We start from the raw sequence: 13861 nt of genomic DNA, 5'->3' as shown, positions 1-13861 counted from the left end.
TAGAAACTTAAAGAACCAAAAATCTAGAAGAAAGCACATTGCTGATTATGCAAAAATTAGGAAGGAACAAAAGATATGGGTTTTAGTTTTTGATAAGTACTTTATTTATTTATATGCTTATTTCCAGAATTTTTGATTTTATATTATAATAGACCAGATTGTTGGGGTAGGAAGAATAGCACATGATCTGAAAGAAACAAAAATAACTGATTCCAGAGTTATAATGATGATACAAGCAATGACTCTTTCATGTAAGCATCAATAATCTAAATTATGGTTTGTTTTTGGTGTAGCAGAAAATCTTCAAAAAAGATTATATTATTAATTGGAAATTCAAGCAAATTCTGTATTTGTGGAACCAGCAGTTAGTGTAATGGCTATGTTGCTGGACTCCCATGTAGTCGATCGCGGTTTGAGTCCAGGACCTGGTGGCTTAAACTCATGCCAGGCACGTGTGCGTGCGTGCGTGCCCAAGATCCTGAGAGGAGAATGGAGGAGAAGGGATTGCTGTGTGGCCATCCCCCCTGGGGGGTGATTTCTCACTTTCTGTCTCTCTGTCTCTCTGTCTTTCTGGTGAGTTCACACGCACTATAGCAAAAACCTCTCCAAAAAAAAAAAAATTCTGTATTTGTAAGAAAGAATAACTATTAATCTATTATAGAAAGATAGTTTTTTGAGGGACAATCCTTTTTTCAAAGGTCATTCTTTGTTTTCATGATGCATTTGTGTGTGTGTGTGTGTGTGTGTGTGTGTGTGTGCAAGAGAGAAAGAGAGAGACAGATAGACAGACACTCTTGATAGGATCTTACCAGGTAGCGAGTCTCCTCAGCATGGTAGTCAATCAGGATCATGGTTGATAGCATCCAATATGTTCAGGTTACTACAGGATCCAAACCTGGGTCTTCCCATATGACTCCAGTGTCATGTGGTGGCACCCTACCTCCCATGCCACTACGATTGGGCCTTGAGGGACATTCTAGAAGTGATTTATTCCTATATTTTGGCACTAGGTAAGGTAGGCACCAGGGAGATTCTCTTATTTCTTAATTTTCATAAATTATTTCCCTTTAGCACCTGTTGGTATATCACATATCAGCCAATCACATATCTTCGTACAATATATGGCTAAGTCCTGTGCACAAATGGATTTAAAGATTAGTTCTACTCTCCAAGGACCTAGGTTCTAGTAAAGCTTTTAATTTGGATAACATAGAAATGAAAAATAATTTTTAGATATGTAAGTATTAATAGCATGGTTTTAATTGTTGAATGAGACTGTGTGTGTGTATGTGTGTGTGTGTGTGTGTATAAATTATTTGTATTTATTTATATTTAGAGGTATGGAAAAGTTGTACTCATATATAGTTATATAATCCTAGCACATTTGACTCCATTTTTGGCTATCAGATAAGCCAAAATGTTTTTATGCTTTCTAAAATTTCACTAAAATCTTGGACGTAACGAAACACAGTGAGGTTTCCTATGGAGACCACTGACCATGAGACCCAGCCTCCAGTCTGCATCCACTTCTTCCTGTATTTGTAGTGTCCAGATTAGGCCCAACAGCCCCTCATACAGCCTTTATAAGAATGGAGCTACAGGGAACCACCCTTGTGGCCTCTGCTCTGGTAACCCTTCCTGGGTTATGCCCTCTTGCATGGGACTGGCTCTGACTGATGGTCTTCTTTTTTCCACTTCTTTGAACCAACTGTACTATTATTCAAGGGCTCACAGCCAGCAAATCTTACTTTGACCACTGGAGTCTACAGTAATACCCCTTATCTGACCACCTCAGTACCTATTAGCTTTGCTACTCCATTGACAATTATTATCCAGGTAACTGCAGTGTTTGAGTGCTTTCTTAAAGATACTGGGAGGGTGTCTTACATGCTCAGTGAATCATTGCTACCGATCTGGGTAGCCATATCCCCATTTCATAGTTAAGAAAAGCTAGCCTAGATGACTCAGTGACATTCAGAAGTTCACACAGCTGGCATGGAGTAGACCCAGTACTTGAAATCTAAGACCAAGCTCTTTATCTGTTGTCTTATACACCATAGACTGATTTCTTGAATAGACTTTAAGATATACCCATAGATTTCTTATATCTCCTCTCAGAGACCAGACAGTTTAAAAACCCAGAGGTGAGGGAATAACATATCTGTAGCTATATCTTTCTGGAAGATGTACTCATATTACATGTCAAATAATCAATATGTGCTCAGATGGATTCCAGATCCTAAGGGGGTTCTGTTCATTTTTTTTTGTTTTCTTTAGGCAGTTTTAAGCTGTGGTACCTCCTTGCTTCTGTCTTTTCACACATTAGACATTTCACGTCAGCCACACTGTCTTGAGGGAAGTAATCAGATGATATGATCTCAGGAATACTCTCTGACTCATAGTCCCCACCAGAAAAACTGCTGAACTCAGCCCTCTAAATCTCTCCTTTTTTCTTTGAGTAACAGAAATATTTCTTATGCCTTTTTAAATACCTTACAGCTAGTAAGACTGCATTCTTGTTTGTGAGACTCATCCTCTCTCTTTAATATAGTCTCTCTTCACTCTCCTTGGAAAAGAAGTACTAGTTCCCTGGAATGAGGATCATAAGATGATTTAAATAACACCTCCTGGTATTGAACTTGAGAGCATTCTTTACACAGTTGCATTGATGGAGTATAAAGATAATCTCATAAAAAAAAGAAGTAGAATAATCTTTGTAGATCTAGCTAGTGCCCTAAAAGTTTCTTCTGTTAATGTGTGTGATATTTTGCCCTAAACATTATGAAGTGACTCTGACCCATCATTGAAGGTGTCAGCCTTGGAAGCCTGACAACAATTCCAATTTATCCAGCTTTTTTTCTTCCACAAAGATCCTTGTACATATAAAATCTTGAGGGTCTGTCTAATGTATTTCATGGGGGAAACACAAATAGTATTCAGTGTATACCGATATCTCTCCCATTTATAATATCTAAGTCTTGTGAAATATTTTGCCTGTAGCAAGAGCCTTATGAGATAGATACTATTATATCCAAATTATAGCTGTGGAAACGGAGGTACAGAGACATTAGATTACTTATCCAAGGTAACACAGCTAGTGAGTGACAGGAGCCAGAATTTTAACCGAAGCAGCCTAGCTCCAATCTGTTTTCTTAACCACTACCATCAAAATACTATTTTATTTTAAAAGAGTAGTCATTCAGAAAACTCAGCAACAAACAACAGTAATCAATGAGCTTGCAGCAAACTTGTAGAAGAGCCCACTTTTAGCACACTTCCCCTTCTTTGTGCACAAATTGTTTGCTGACCTTCAGTGAGTGTTTTCCTTAAATTTCTGGGAAGTGCTCACCATCTAGCTTAGCATAATACCAGAGAGCTTGTGTTTAAAAGTGCTGTCCATGTTTAGAGTATGGAAATGCCTTGCTTATAGATTTCTGCATTTGGATGCAGTTTCTTTAACTCATCACCCAGAGCCCTACTTCTGAGTCATATCACAGAGGGCTCTTCTGTTTCTAATACCGCAATAGCCAAAACAGCAACAGGAGCTGAAATGCATCTGCAAAGAGAGATTTCCTACTAGACTAGAAGACATTGCTTCAGTGGGATTGTCACTTAACTGACCTCCTGTTCGAAAAAACACAGCAGGTGATATTTTTCTGTGTTTTTTTTTTTTTTAAGGAGTACAGGGAATTCTTTGCTGTTCCTATTCAGAGTTAAGGAGCTGACCATACTCATTTTGGCAAAGAACCTAGTTTTTTGTTTGTTTGTTTGTTTGTTTTTGTTATAGGGAGGGCGCATGCGCTCACCAGAAAAACAGAGAGAGACAGAGAGATAGAAAGCAAGAAATAACCCCCCCATTGGGGATGGCCACACCGCAATCCCTTCTCCTCCAGTCTCCTCTTGGTATCTTGGGCATGCACGCACATGTGCCCGGCGTGAGTTTAAGCCGCTGGGTCCAGGACTCAAACTACGGTCAACTACATGGGAGTCCAGTGACATAGCCATTATGATAAGAATCTAGTTTTGAGATAAGATTTGAAAACATTTACTCCCCATGATTGTTGTTCATGCCTAGAAAATGTTTGCACCAATAACTTCAAGCTCTTGTGCACACAGAGAGGCTGTCTGACTTGGGAGGGACTGGGGCAAGAAGAGAAAGAGTGGGGAAAAACAATTTTATTTAAAAATACTCTTAAGGAAGAAATTTGACCTCTGTGCTCTTGCTCTGAATCATTGTATCCCACCTAGGGCCCTAATAATCTATACTTGTGCACAGAGAGAGGTGAGGAAGACAGTGATGATATTGAGAAAATGAGACATTATTTATTGAACACTAGGTTATACATCGAGACCTTTACATAGACTTCCTGTACTACCACCCTATGGGTAATAATGATATGTCCACTTTATAGATTGCAAAACTGAGGCTGAATGAGGGAAAGTGATTTACACCAGGTCTGACAGTTCCAACAAGGCTGAATCATGATTGCAGTCTGGGTCTGTCTGCCTCTCATTTCTGTTCTTAACCATCATACTGCATTGCCTCTATTTCAATGGTTTGTTGATTATCATGTTATCTTTATGTAGTAATAATAAATAGAATATAATCAAAGCTCTTCATTAAGTGATCAGTTTGACATCTGCTGGTATTTGCTATGTAGGAGTAAAGTAGTTAGAAGATAAAACCATATTACTCTTTCTCCTCCTTTACAGTTGCCTGTTTCATCACCCCTCCAAGAGAAAACAAACAAACAAAAACAAAAAATAATCCCCCAGACTCCCTCTATTAAAAACCACCTTTGTGAGCTTCTGGTTGTGTTTGCTTTAAGCATCACTGACAGAGTTAACCACAACATATAGAAATGTATAACCTTTACTCAGAACTGATGCCCAAGTTGATAGGTAGACGGGCACTTGAACAGGAGATAGATTCTTTAGACCCCTCATTGAGAATTTCCTTGTCCACCTCATGTATTTGAATTCTCTCTCTCTTTCTATCCAGTTCCTCTTCAAATAGTGCGTAAGTAGTCCCCCTCTATGGCTTAAGTGCACAATACACACACAATTTTGCTCGTAAGCACACCCCATGATGTGGAGCATTCTCTGTCTCAAATTCCCTCATTTTCCCCTCCCCCATGGGCTTTTTCCCCCATTAGGCAAATGGAAGGCCCATGCCACCTGTCAGCATTACATCATTGGCTCCCCAGAACACAGTTGCACCAAAGGCCTTAAACAAAGTAGTTCTTCTTGTATTGTTTGCACTCAAAGAGCTGATATCATGCCAACTGATGTCATTGTGTGTCTTTGTGTAACTGCTATGGCAACTGGGCAGGTGGGGAGCCTCCAGCTGATGTCATTGGGAAAGGAGGTGTAGAGACAGAATTTTAAAAAGCTGTATGCTGCTTTTTTCTGTGTGTGGGGTTGGCATGCTTGGTGTTTTTTTTTTTTTTTTTTTTTTTCTGGCCCTTTTTTAAAAAAAATACAGCCCAAAGGCCTTAAACAAAGTAGTTCTTCTTGTATTGTTTGCACTCAAAGAGCTGATATCATGCCAACTGATGTCATTGTGTGTCTTTGTGTAACTGCTATGGCAACTGGGCAGGTGGGGAGCCTCCAGCTGATGTCATTGGGAAAGGAGGTGTAGAGACAGAATTTTAAAAAGCTGTATGCTGCTTTTTTCTGTGTGTGGGGTTTTCTGGCATGCTTGGTGTTTTTTTTTTTTTTTTTTAGCTAGCCGCTTTTAAGACAAATTACAGCTTGAGTACTCTAAATAAGAATAGAGAGAAGGGATTTTTTTTTGTATTTTTTTGTGTTTTTCTTTTGTTTTTCTCTCTTAGAGACTTCTTTTGAGTTTGTTTTGTTGTGCTTTACTCTTGGCTTATATGGAAAAATTTAACAACTGCCTTTTTCTTAAGAAAAAAGTGAATTAGTTTCCCATCACAGAATCTGTGTGGAACTGTTTACTTGGATTTTTATGGAGGCAAAACTGAGTAGATTTTAAAATCACTCTTCAGAACCCCTTTTGTGGGCCTGCAATGGGTAGTTTTTATTTTGTTTAAGGGTTCACTGGTAAAATTTTTCTGGTTTTTCATCTTTTCTTTATATTTTTGAAATTCTCTCTTTGGGTCTAAACTTTATTATCATGGTTTTATAGTAGAATAAGCTAATAATATTTAACCACTTGGTTTTGTTCTAAAAATCAATTAAAATGAGATTATAGCTTTTTCTTTATTTGACTTTTTTCTTAAAAGCCAAGGCAAGTTTTGACTTAACTCATTTTTGAAGAGTAAAGTGATCATAACATTACCCCTTTGAATTTCTTTGGCTCATTACCATACCTTAATGAAAAGACAATTTCCCTGTTTTATACGACTGCCCCGTTTTCTTCATTTTCATCGGCTATGAATGGCCATGAGGCTCTGTCTAGGTTACAGTCTGGAGCTTCCTGCTGTGGTTGCTGAAGATGAGACTTGAAATGGAGAAGAACATATGTCAGGCTCAGAAACTAATGGACAGATAGACTTCCTGTCCTTATTTCAGCATAACCATATCCTGTTCACACTTGGTTTTCTGCCTTATCTCCTGGAACTATCAAGTCAAACATAAGGCATCTATTTTTGGAGGGTAGATGTTGTGTTCTGGCGACTTTCAGCTAATAGTCATTTTCTAGCTTTCCTCTCTTTTCAGAGGGAAGGCCAGAGCGTATTTAGTTCTGTTCAATAAGAGTTGGAGCTCAGCTGGTAGTAGTGTTGTCAGCCCGGATTCCATAGCCTGCACTTGTATATGAGCTCATTTGAGCCTCCCAGTAATCCTTTGGGCTTATCCATGTGTGTGACAGCATGTAACAAATATTAAAGGAAAATCTGAACAATAAATTATGATCCATAAGTTTTCTATTTGTCTTATTCTCCTCCAGCTTTTGGTGAATGCTTTTGAATGACCTTTTTTCCCCTCATTTAATATTAAACAGAATATTTTTCTATTTTTTTAAATGGCTACAAAATAATATTCCATGGAATGAATATAACATCTTCTACTTCTTTTTCTCCTCTGTTTTACTTGACCTTTTTCATAAAACAGATCTTACAGTAGTTTCCTGTATCCATCGCTGAATATCTTTGGTTAGACTATTTCCTTTAAATACATTTCCATAAGGGAGATTGTACTTGTTCAGGAGGGGGCTTGTATCTTAAAAACAGGGGAACAAGCACAGGTTAAGTTTTTATGCTATTGGAGATTCATAACTCTTGGGAGGCAGAGTAGAGCCCAAACTCAGAGATGTGTATTTGTGGGTTAATTAAAAGGTTTTTTTTTTGATAGGTTTATAGATGCTCAAGCCTTGGAAAGTTGAGTACAATCAAGGCAATCAAGGGATGGCTGCTCCAAGATTTTGTTCTGTGGAAAGTCAGGGTTGAAAGATATCAGGGATCTACATGTACTGTATCAAGAAACAGATAGTAAGGATAGTCTACACCACCTGCCTTGTCTTGTCTTTTCCAAAGCACTGCTCTGATGCTTCTACTGTGGCTAATCGTAAATAATATTAATAAAATAGCTAATATTTCCTGAACTATACCATGTGTCAGGCAATGTGCTAAGCACTTTTTATGTGTTCATTCATCTCAGACTCACAAGCACACTGAGAGGTAGACTCATTATTGTCATTTTTATAGATGGGAGATATGAGGCCCAGAAAGAGAAATTTACTTCCCCAAGTAACAGAGCCAGGCAATGGTGGTACCAGGATTATGGTCAAGGTAATCCTGCTCTTCCAAGGCCCTGTTGGCTTCTGGGTGAGGTGAGCTATGAAGGGTATAAGACACACATTGTCAGTGCCCAGCTACAGGCAGGAGATCTCTGCTTGGGAAGGTTGTCTATGTTTTCCTCAGCTTTCAAAGTGCAGGGTTCTATGTAGGCCACTGAGCATATGGCTCTTTGAAGCAGATCAAATTTGTGGCTGATAAAATCGCCTGAGGCTGCGTGAAACTCTTTCCAGGGGAACATGCCCCAGTTTATATAAAGAGCTCATTTCCAAAGTACTCCATACAGTGGATACTCTCCAAAGCTTGTCCTAGGTCTCCAAATGGACTTTCTTTTTTGTTGTTGTTGTTTGTTTTGCTTTGGCTTTATTTGAAAGAAAAAGCAAGTATACATAAGCAACATCGCACACTGTATTCTGAAGGAAAGGGGGCATTTCAAGCATGCTCTTGTTTTCAGATTGGTCACTCTTGCTTTCTGCGTTTGCATTCCAGGTGGACTTAGTAGTTTTAAGCAGAACCATGAAAACCTCTGTGACAACTCCCTCCAGCTCCAAGAGTGCCGGGAGGTGGGGGGCGGCGCATCTGCGGCCTCGAGCATGCTACCTCAGTCTGTCCCCACCACCCCCGACATCGAGAACGCAGAGCTCACGCCCATCTTGCCCTTCCTGTTCCTTGGCAATGAGCAGGATGCTCAGGACCTGGACACCATGCAGCGGCTGAACATCGGCTATGTCATCAATGTCACCACTCACCTTCCCCTGTACCACTACGAGAAAGGCCTGTTCAACTACAAGCGGCTGCCGGCCACTGACAGCAACAAGCAGAACCTGCGGCAGTACTTTGAAGAGGCTTTTGAGTTCATTGGTAACTATCTCCCCGGGGACGTTACATCCTCCACCTTCCTTTCCCCTCCGGCTCTTGCTTTGATATCAAGTCCAAGGTTTATGCCTGTGTTGCAAGAAAAGCTGCTCTGAGGTGTTTCCAGGCTCTGCCACCTGATGCAGCCCAAGTGTTCTCCTAACTCATAGCCTGCTGAGTGTATTGGAGCCGTCAGGATGGATATAAAAGAAAGATCATTCAGTTGGATTGGCATCTGGGTACCTAGGCATTCCATCTAAAGTTTCAATGAAAACATGGTAGGGCTTAGCATTTATATGCCCTACAACCAGAAGAACTGATGGAAAGTAAGGAATTAGAGGTCAGAGTTAGACCTGTGACTGCCTAGCCCACTCAAAACCTTCAATACCTCACGGCAAATACAATATAGTGGTATCACAACTGCTTCCTAATATGCCCTGCGTTACTTCCCTATTAATCATCCTACTAAGACTTTTTCATTCAGCACAGGAGGTGTTTTCATTTTCTTACCTTCATTTTGTTTGGCCTCTTGCTAGAGGCTTGGTTCAGAAGCTTTTCAGTAAAACAGAAAATGCAGGCATGAACCTTCCTATCTTCTGCATCTTTGCAGAGGAGAGAAGAGTAGGGAAGTGGTAAATTCTTTCCCTTCTACCTTGATTTATCTTGGTTTGTAAACATGTGGTAATTTTTGGTACTAGGTGTCTTTTTCAGGTTTGCCCCAAACTCACTGAAACAGGAAAAATTAGGTTGTATTGCCTGAGTAGTTCCCAAGGAGGAATATTTTAGCAACAGCAAGCTTTAATCTTCAGAAGGAAGCAACTGCCAGCCAGCCTCATCCTAATCGTAACTTCTGCTTCTTCTGTCGTGTCCAATTATAATTCTGGGAACACCTGGCACACAGCAGCTATAAGTGACTTCAACTTTTATTACCATGAAGGGTAATAAGCTCATGTTTGGTATGCCTTTGTTGGAAAAATGCCTTGGTTTTAATAGCCATTGGATCTGGTGAATTTGCTTTAGGGCTGGCGTCTCTGATGACGTTGTCCAGCTGTTTGCTTTGCTGATTGTGCCCTCAGTGTAGGACCTTGGGATATTCAGTCTAGAAGGAAATTGGAGTGAGCAATCAAACTCAGTGCAGTAAATTGACTTCTCCAAGTGTGTAGGAATTCTAGTGTGAGAGAAGGGACTAGAATCTAGGACTTTTGACTCCCAGACCCTGGGCCTTTCTATAGTACCTTGGAGTGGTGTTTACAAATACCCTTTTAATTAGTTCCCAACTGGCTGCACTGTTGCTATAGGTACCTTAGATTCCTCACTAACAAAATCTCAGCCAAATCTTGAGCCCCAAGGAAGCAATATTTGTCACCAAGTAAAGGAGGAACTTCCTGGTTGATATATGATGTTATGATTGTGATTCCATTTGATTGAGTTGGAAAAAGTTAGGCTATGGTTTTCTCTTGAACGAGTTGTATAAGATACACTTATTGTAAGAGGATTTCAACCAAAGAATTCACATTCCTTGTAGATTTTTCAGGCCTACCTGTCTTTTTAGTAGGAAAACAAAACCAAATAATTAATGGCATTTAGCCAGAAGAACAATTTAGAATCACAACCTACATAGGTGCAAGTTTATTTTTATTGTTATTTATTTTATTTTATTGGATAAACCAAAATCTTAGTCTTGCTTTAGAGAAAATACAGAAAGTTTATAAACATAACATCCACCAAGCATCTAATATAAACTAAGCAGTCTAGCTTTAGGATGTAACCATTTTAATTTCTGAGTGCTAGTACATTCAATATGCCCTAAGGCTAGTTCACTAGTATCATTCCCATTATTCACACAGGGACTTCCAGGTGCTGGGAAGTTCTGTGACTCACAAGGGTCACCAGCTAGTATACAGAGGAACCAGTGGTCACCTAGCACTTAGCCACCTGTTCTCTTACTGCTGTGCTTTCTATTCTTGGTTTAGAGGGCAATAAGTAGTGTGGGTTAAAGAGAAGAAATTAAACAGTGGTCCTCTGGTGGGTAATCAATAGAAGTAGTTTAATTTAAATCATGCCTTTCTTTATCCTTTCCTTCCCTACCTTTTTATCTAATTGGGATTCTTTCAGGGGCACTTTCTTGGGGATGCCTACCTTTTTATCTAATTGGGATTCTTTCAGATGCTCTTTCTTGGGGATCCCTTTTAGTTTACGCATATCACTAAAAATCCATTCAAGAGGACCAGGTGGTAGGATGATGATTAAACATGCTTTGTGAGGCTAACCCACATGGGAAGGTTCTGGGTTAGTATCCTGAGACCTCCTTGAGTACACCAGGCATATTTGTAGCTGTGATATGTAGTTTGTTGAGGCTAGGGGAGGACCTTGGCATGAGGATCCTGTAAGGGGTGCTGTCTGTCTTTCTCTCCCTCCCCTTTCTTCTGTCTCTTGGTCCCTCTGTCTGGTTCTTTCTCTGTCACACAAATAAATAAATAAATAAATAAGAAAGACAGTGCCCATAAGCTATGCTTTTGAGCTTTCAGTGTATCTGAAAACTTAGAAAGTATTGCCTCGTTCCATTTCTGAGAATTCTGAGCCATTTCTAGAATTTTTATCTTCTGCATCATTGCCAGGTTAGGACGACATTCATGGACGTGAAGGGTATTGAACACTTGGGGGGAATGACACGTTGGCCAGCATACCACAAGGCTTTAGTTAACTTGCCAACAATTGACTTTGCTGGTGGGAAGCTGGATGTAGTAAGTTTCTAGTTGAGTTTTGTTTCTTTAACATTGATCATGGTTTAGTAAAACTGAAACACTTACCCATGTAATAACAGTTCCTATACAGGGCAATTCTATGGGTTAAAGAAAGAAATGCATCTTGTTTTTCTCTATATCACAGGTAGGGGACTTACTGTTAATAACATTAGTTTTGATAACTCACACAGTTTAGCACGTGTAGTTAACACCCTCAATCAGAAGAGGGATTATATTATATACAAGAATGTCTTAAGTTCATTGAAAATGCAGAGTATGATGAAAAACCTATGCATGGGTTTCAGAAGTTTTTGTACCAGAATAAACTCATACTTTCTATTTCTTTTAATTTTGCCAGGCAGCGAGAGAGAGAAAGTGAGAAAATATTCTATGGGGAATGATCAAACTGAAATTCCTTCTCCTCCACTTTTACCTTTTGGGATTTTGGGCACACAAGTTTTAAGCTGCCAAGTCTAGGACTCAAACATGCAGCTGGCCATATGGGATCCAGCTGCCTTAATCACCACACTACAGGCTGGCCCTAAAGTCAAACTTTAATTGCATTTTCCATGAACTTTTTGAAGTCCTCTCATGCTCACACATATCTGTGTAAGTATGTATATATTCATGTGTATGTGTATAATTGTTCTCCCCCTCCATTTCTTCCTTTCCCTTCCCATCTCTTCCTTCAGTCCTTTCTTAAGTAGTGTGATCCCAGAATAAGAAGAAAGGGAACAAAATCTCTGAGTGAAGGGTTCAATGACCATTAGGGTCTACTTAATTAGTAGCTTGCTTAATATGTAACTTAATTGTCTCGTAGGTGTAGCTCAAGCTCAGTTCACTTCCACTATCACCTGTAATGTAAACTTGCTCCTATGAACATTTCCTTTACTCTGTCTTCTCTTTAAATATAGATATATAGCTTCAACTCATGCTAATACTGATTTCAGCCAGTTCTGGAAGCAGTGCCATAAACACACATAATTAATTAATAGATTATTCTTTATTTATTTGCTTATTATTTTAAAAATTTGGCTGTGGGAAGCATGCATTCTCCAGAAAGAAGCAGAGCAAGTGAAAGAGAAAAAATAAAAAGGCACCCTCAGGGTGGATGGCCACACTGCAATTCCTGTTTCTCTATTCTCTTCTCAGGATTTTGGGTACGCACACACACGTCTGTGTGTTTTTTAAACTACCAGATCTAGGTCAGGTGGGATCCAGCCACCTATGCCATGTGCTGACCCTGTTTTTAAACCATTTGAATTCACTCTTTCTCTACAAAATATTGTCAAATTTAAATAAGAAGAAATACTTCTCTGTTCATCCCTTTCTCTTTCCTTTTACCTTTTGTCTTTCTCTCTTTTTCCAGAGGAAGCTCACCAATGTGGGAAGGGGCTCCTCATCCACTGCCAGGCCGGGGTGTCCCGCTCCGCCACTATCGTCATTGCGTACTTGATGAAGCACACTCGGATGACCATGACTGATGCTTACAAATTTGTCAAAGGCAAACGACCAATTATTTCCCCAAACCTTAATTTTATGGGGCAGTTGCTGGAGTTTGAGGAAGACCTAAACAATGGAGTGACACCGCGAATCCTTACACCAAAGCTGATGGGCGTGGAGACAGTTGTGTGACAACGGTCAGGACAGAAAGGATTACGGCTCTCCAAGAGGAGGTGAAGAGGAAGGAGGATGAATTCTGTTTTTTTCTTTTCTCTTTGTTTTTTTTTTTTTTTTTTTTTAGTTGGGGTAAAGTTTGTGAATGAAAACAAACTTGTATAAAACTTTATTTTTAACAAGTGTGAGAAGACTATAAATTTTGATGCCATTGAGATTCACTTCCCACAAACTGATAAAGCAGGGAGGCTAAAGAAATAATTTTTTAAGCCAACAATAAAAATATAATAAAACTTGGTTCTCCCCTTTTTCCTTCTAAGCTATTTGTAGAGTTTATGAATAAATAGTCTGTGCAGGTTCATAGACCGAAGATACTATACTTTCAACCAACTTAAATAAAAGAACCAAAAGTAAGTAGAAAGACATTGTATCATAAAGGCCTGGGATCTCTCTGCCTTGGCTTGTCCATATAAAACACAAAATCCCAACCAAACCAAGCCCTGTTGTGCTCACTGGTGCAAAGAGAAGATCGGGGCAGCTTAAGTGGTTTAAGTGGTCTAAGAACCCTTCCCACATTCTCTTAAGAGACAAAGGATACTATTGATTTTGTGTGTTTCATGCTCTGTATTTTTTTTTTTTCCTTCTCTAGTTTAAAAAATTTTTTTTTTTTTTTTTTTTTTTTTTTTTAAATAACAAGGGACTGACCATTATACCATACGCCTTCACTGGCTTCTTGTGCAATAATGTGGTGTTTTGCGTGTGCAAGCAAGTTAGAGCTGGCACCTGAGTGATAGACGAGTAGTGCAAATTTGCCAGCTTGGAGACAGAAAGGAATTCAACAATACCAATTCCTTTCCTTCCCATCTGTTCCCTTTAATTTTTTTT

General features: G+C 39.3%; 1 protein-coding gene across 1 annotated transcript in view; it reads left to right on the top strand.

Annotated features, from left to right (window-relative positions):
* The window catches only part of DUSP10 (dual specificity phosphatase 10), a 44334-nt gene extending 30675 nt beyond the window's left edge, over positions 1-13659 (top strand). Inside the window, exons 3-4 of the mRNA XM_006170185.3 lie at positions 8250-8621; positions 12729-13659. Of these exons, the coding sequence (XP_006170247.1) occupies positions 8250-8621; positions 12729-12994 (638 nt within the window). The 3' untranslated portion in view covers positions 12995-13659. The remainder of the gene's footprint in view (positions 1-8249; positions 8622-12728) is intronic.
* Positions 13660-13861: the final 202 nt, after the last annotated feature.

Source organism: Tupaia chinensis, unplaced genomic scaffold, assembly GCF_000334495.1.
Source record: "Tupaia chinensis unplaced genomic scaffold, TupChi_1.0 Scaffold148108_1, whole genome shotgun sequence".
Lineage (NCBI taxonomy): Eukaryota > Metazoa > Chordata > Mammalia > Scandentia > Tupaiidae > Tupaia > Tupaia belangeri.
Note: the sequence above shows the minus strand (reverse complement) of the source record. Positions and strands in the feature narration are given on the sequence as shown.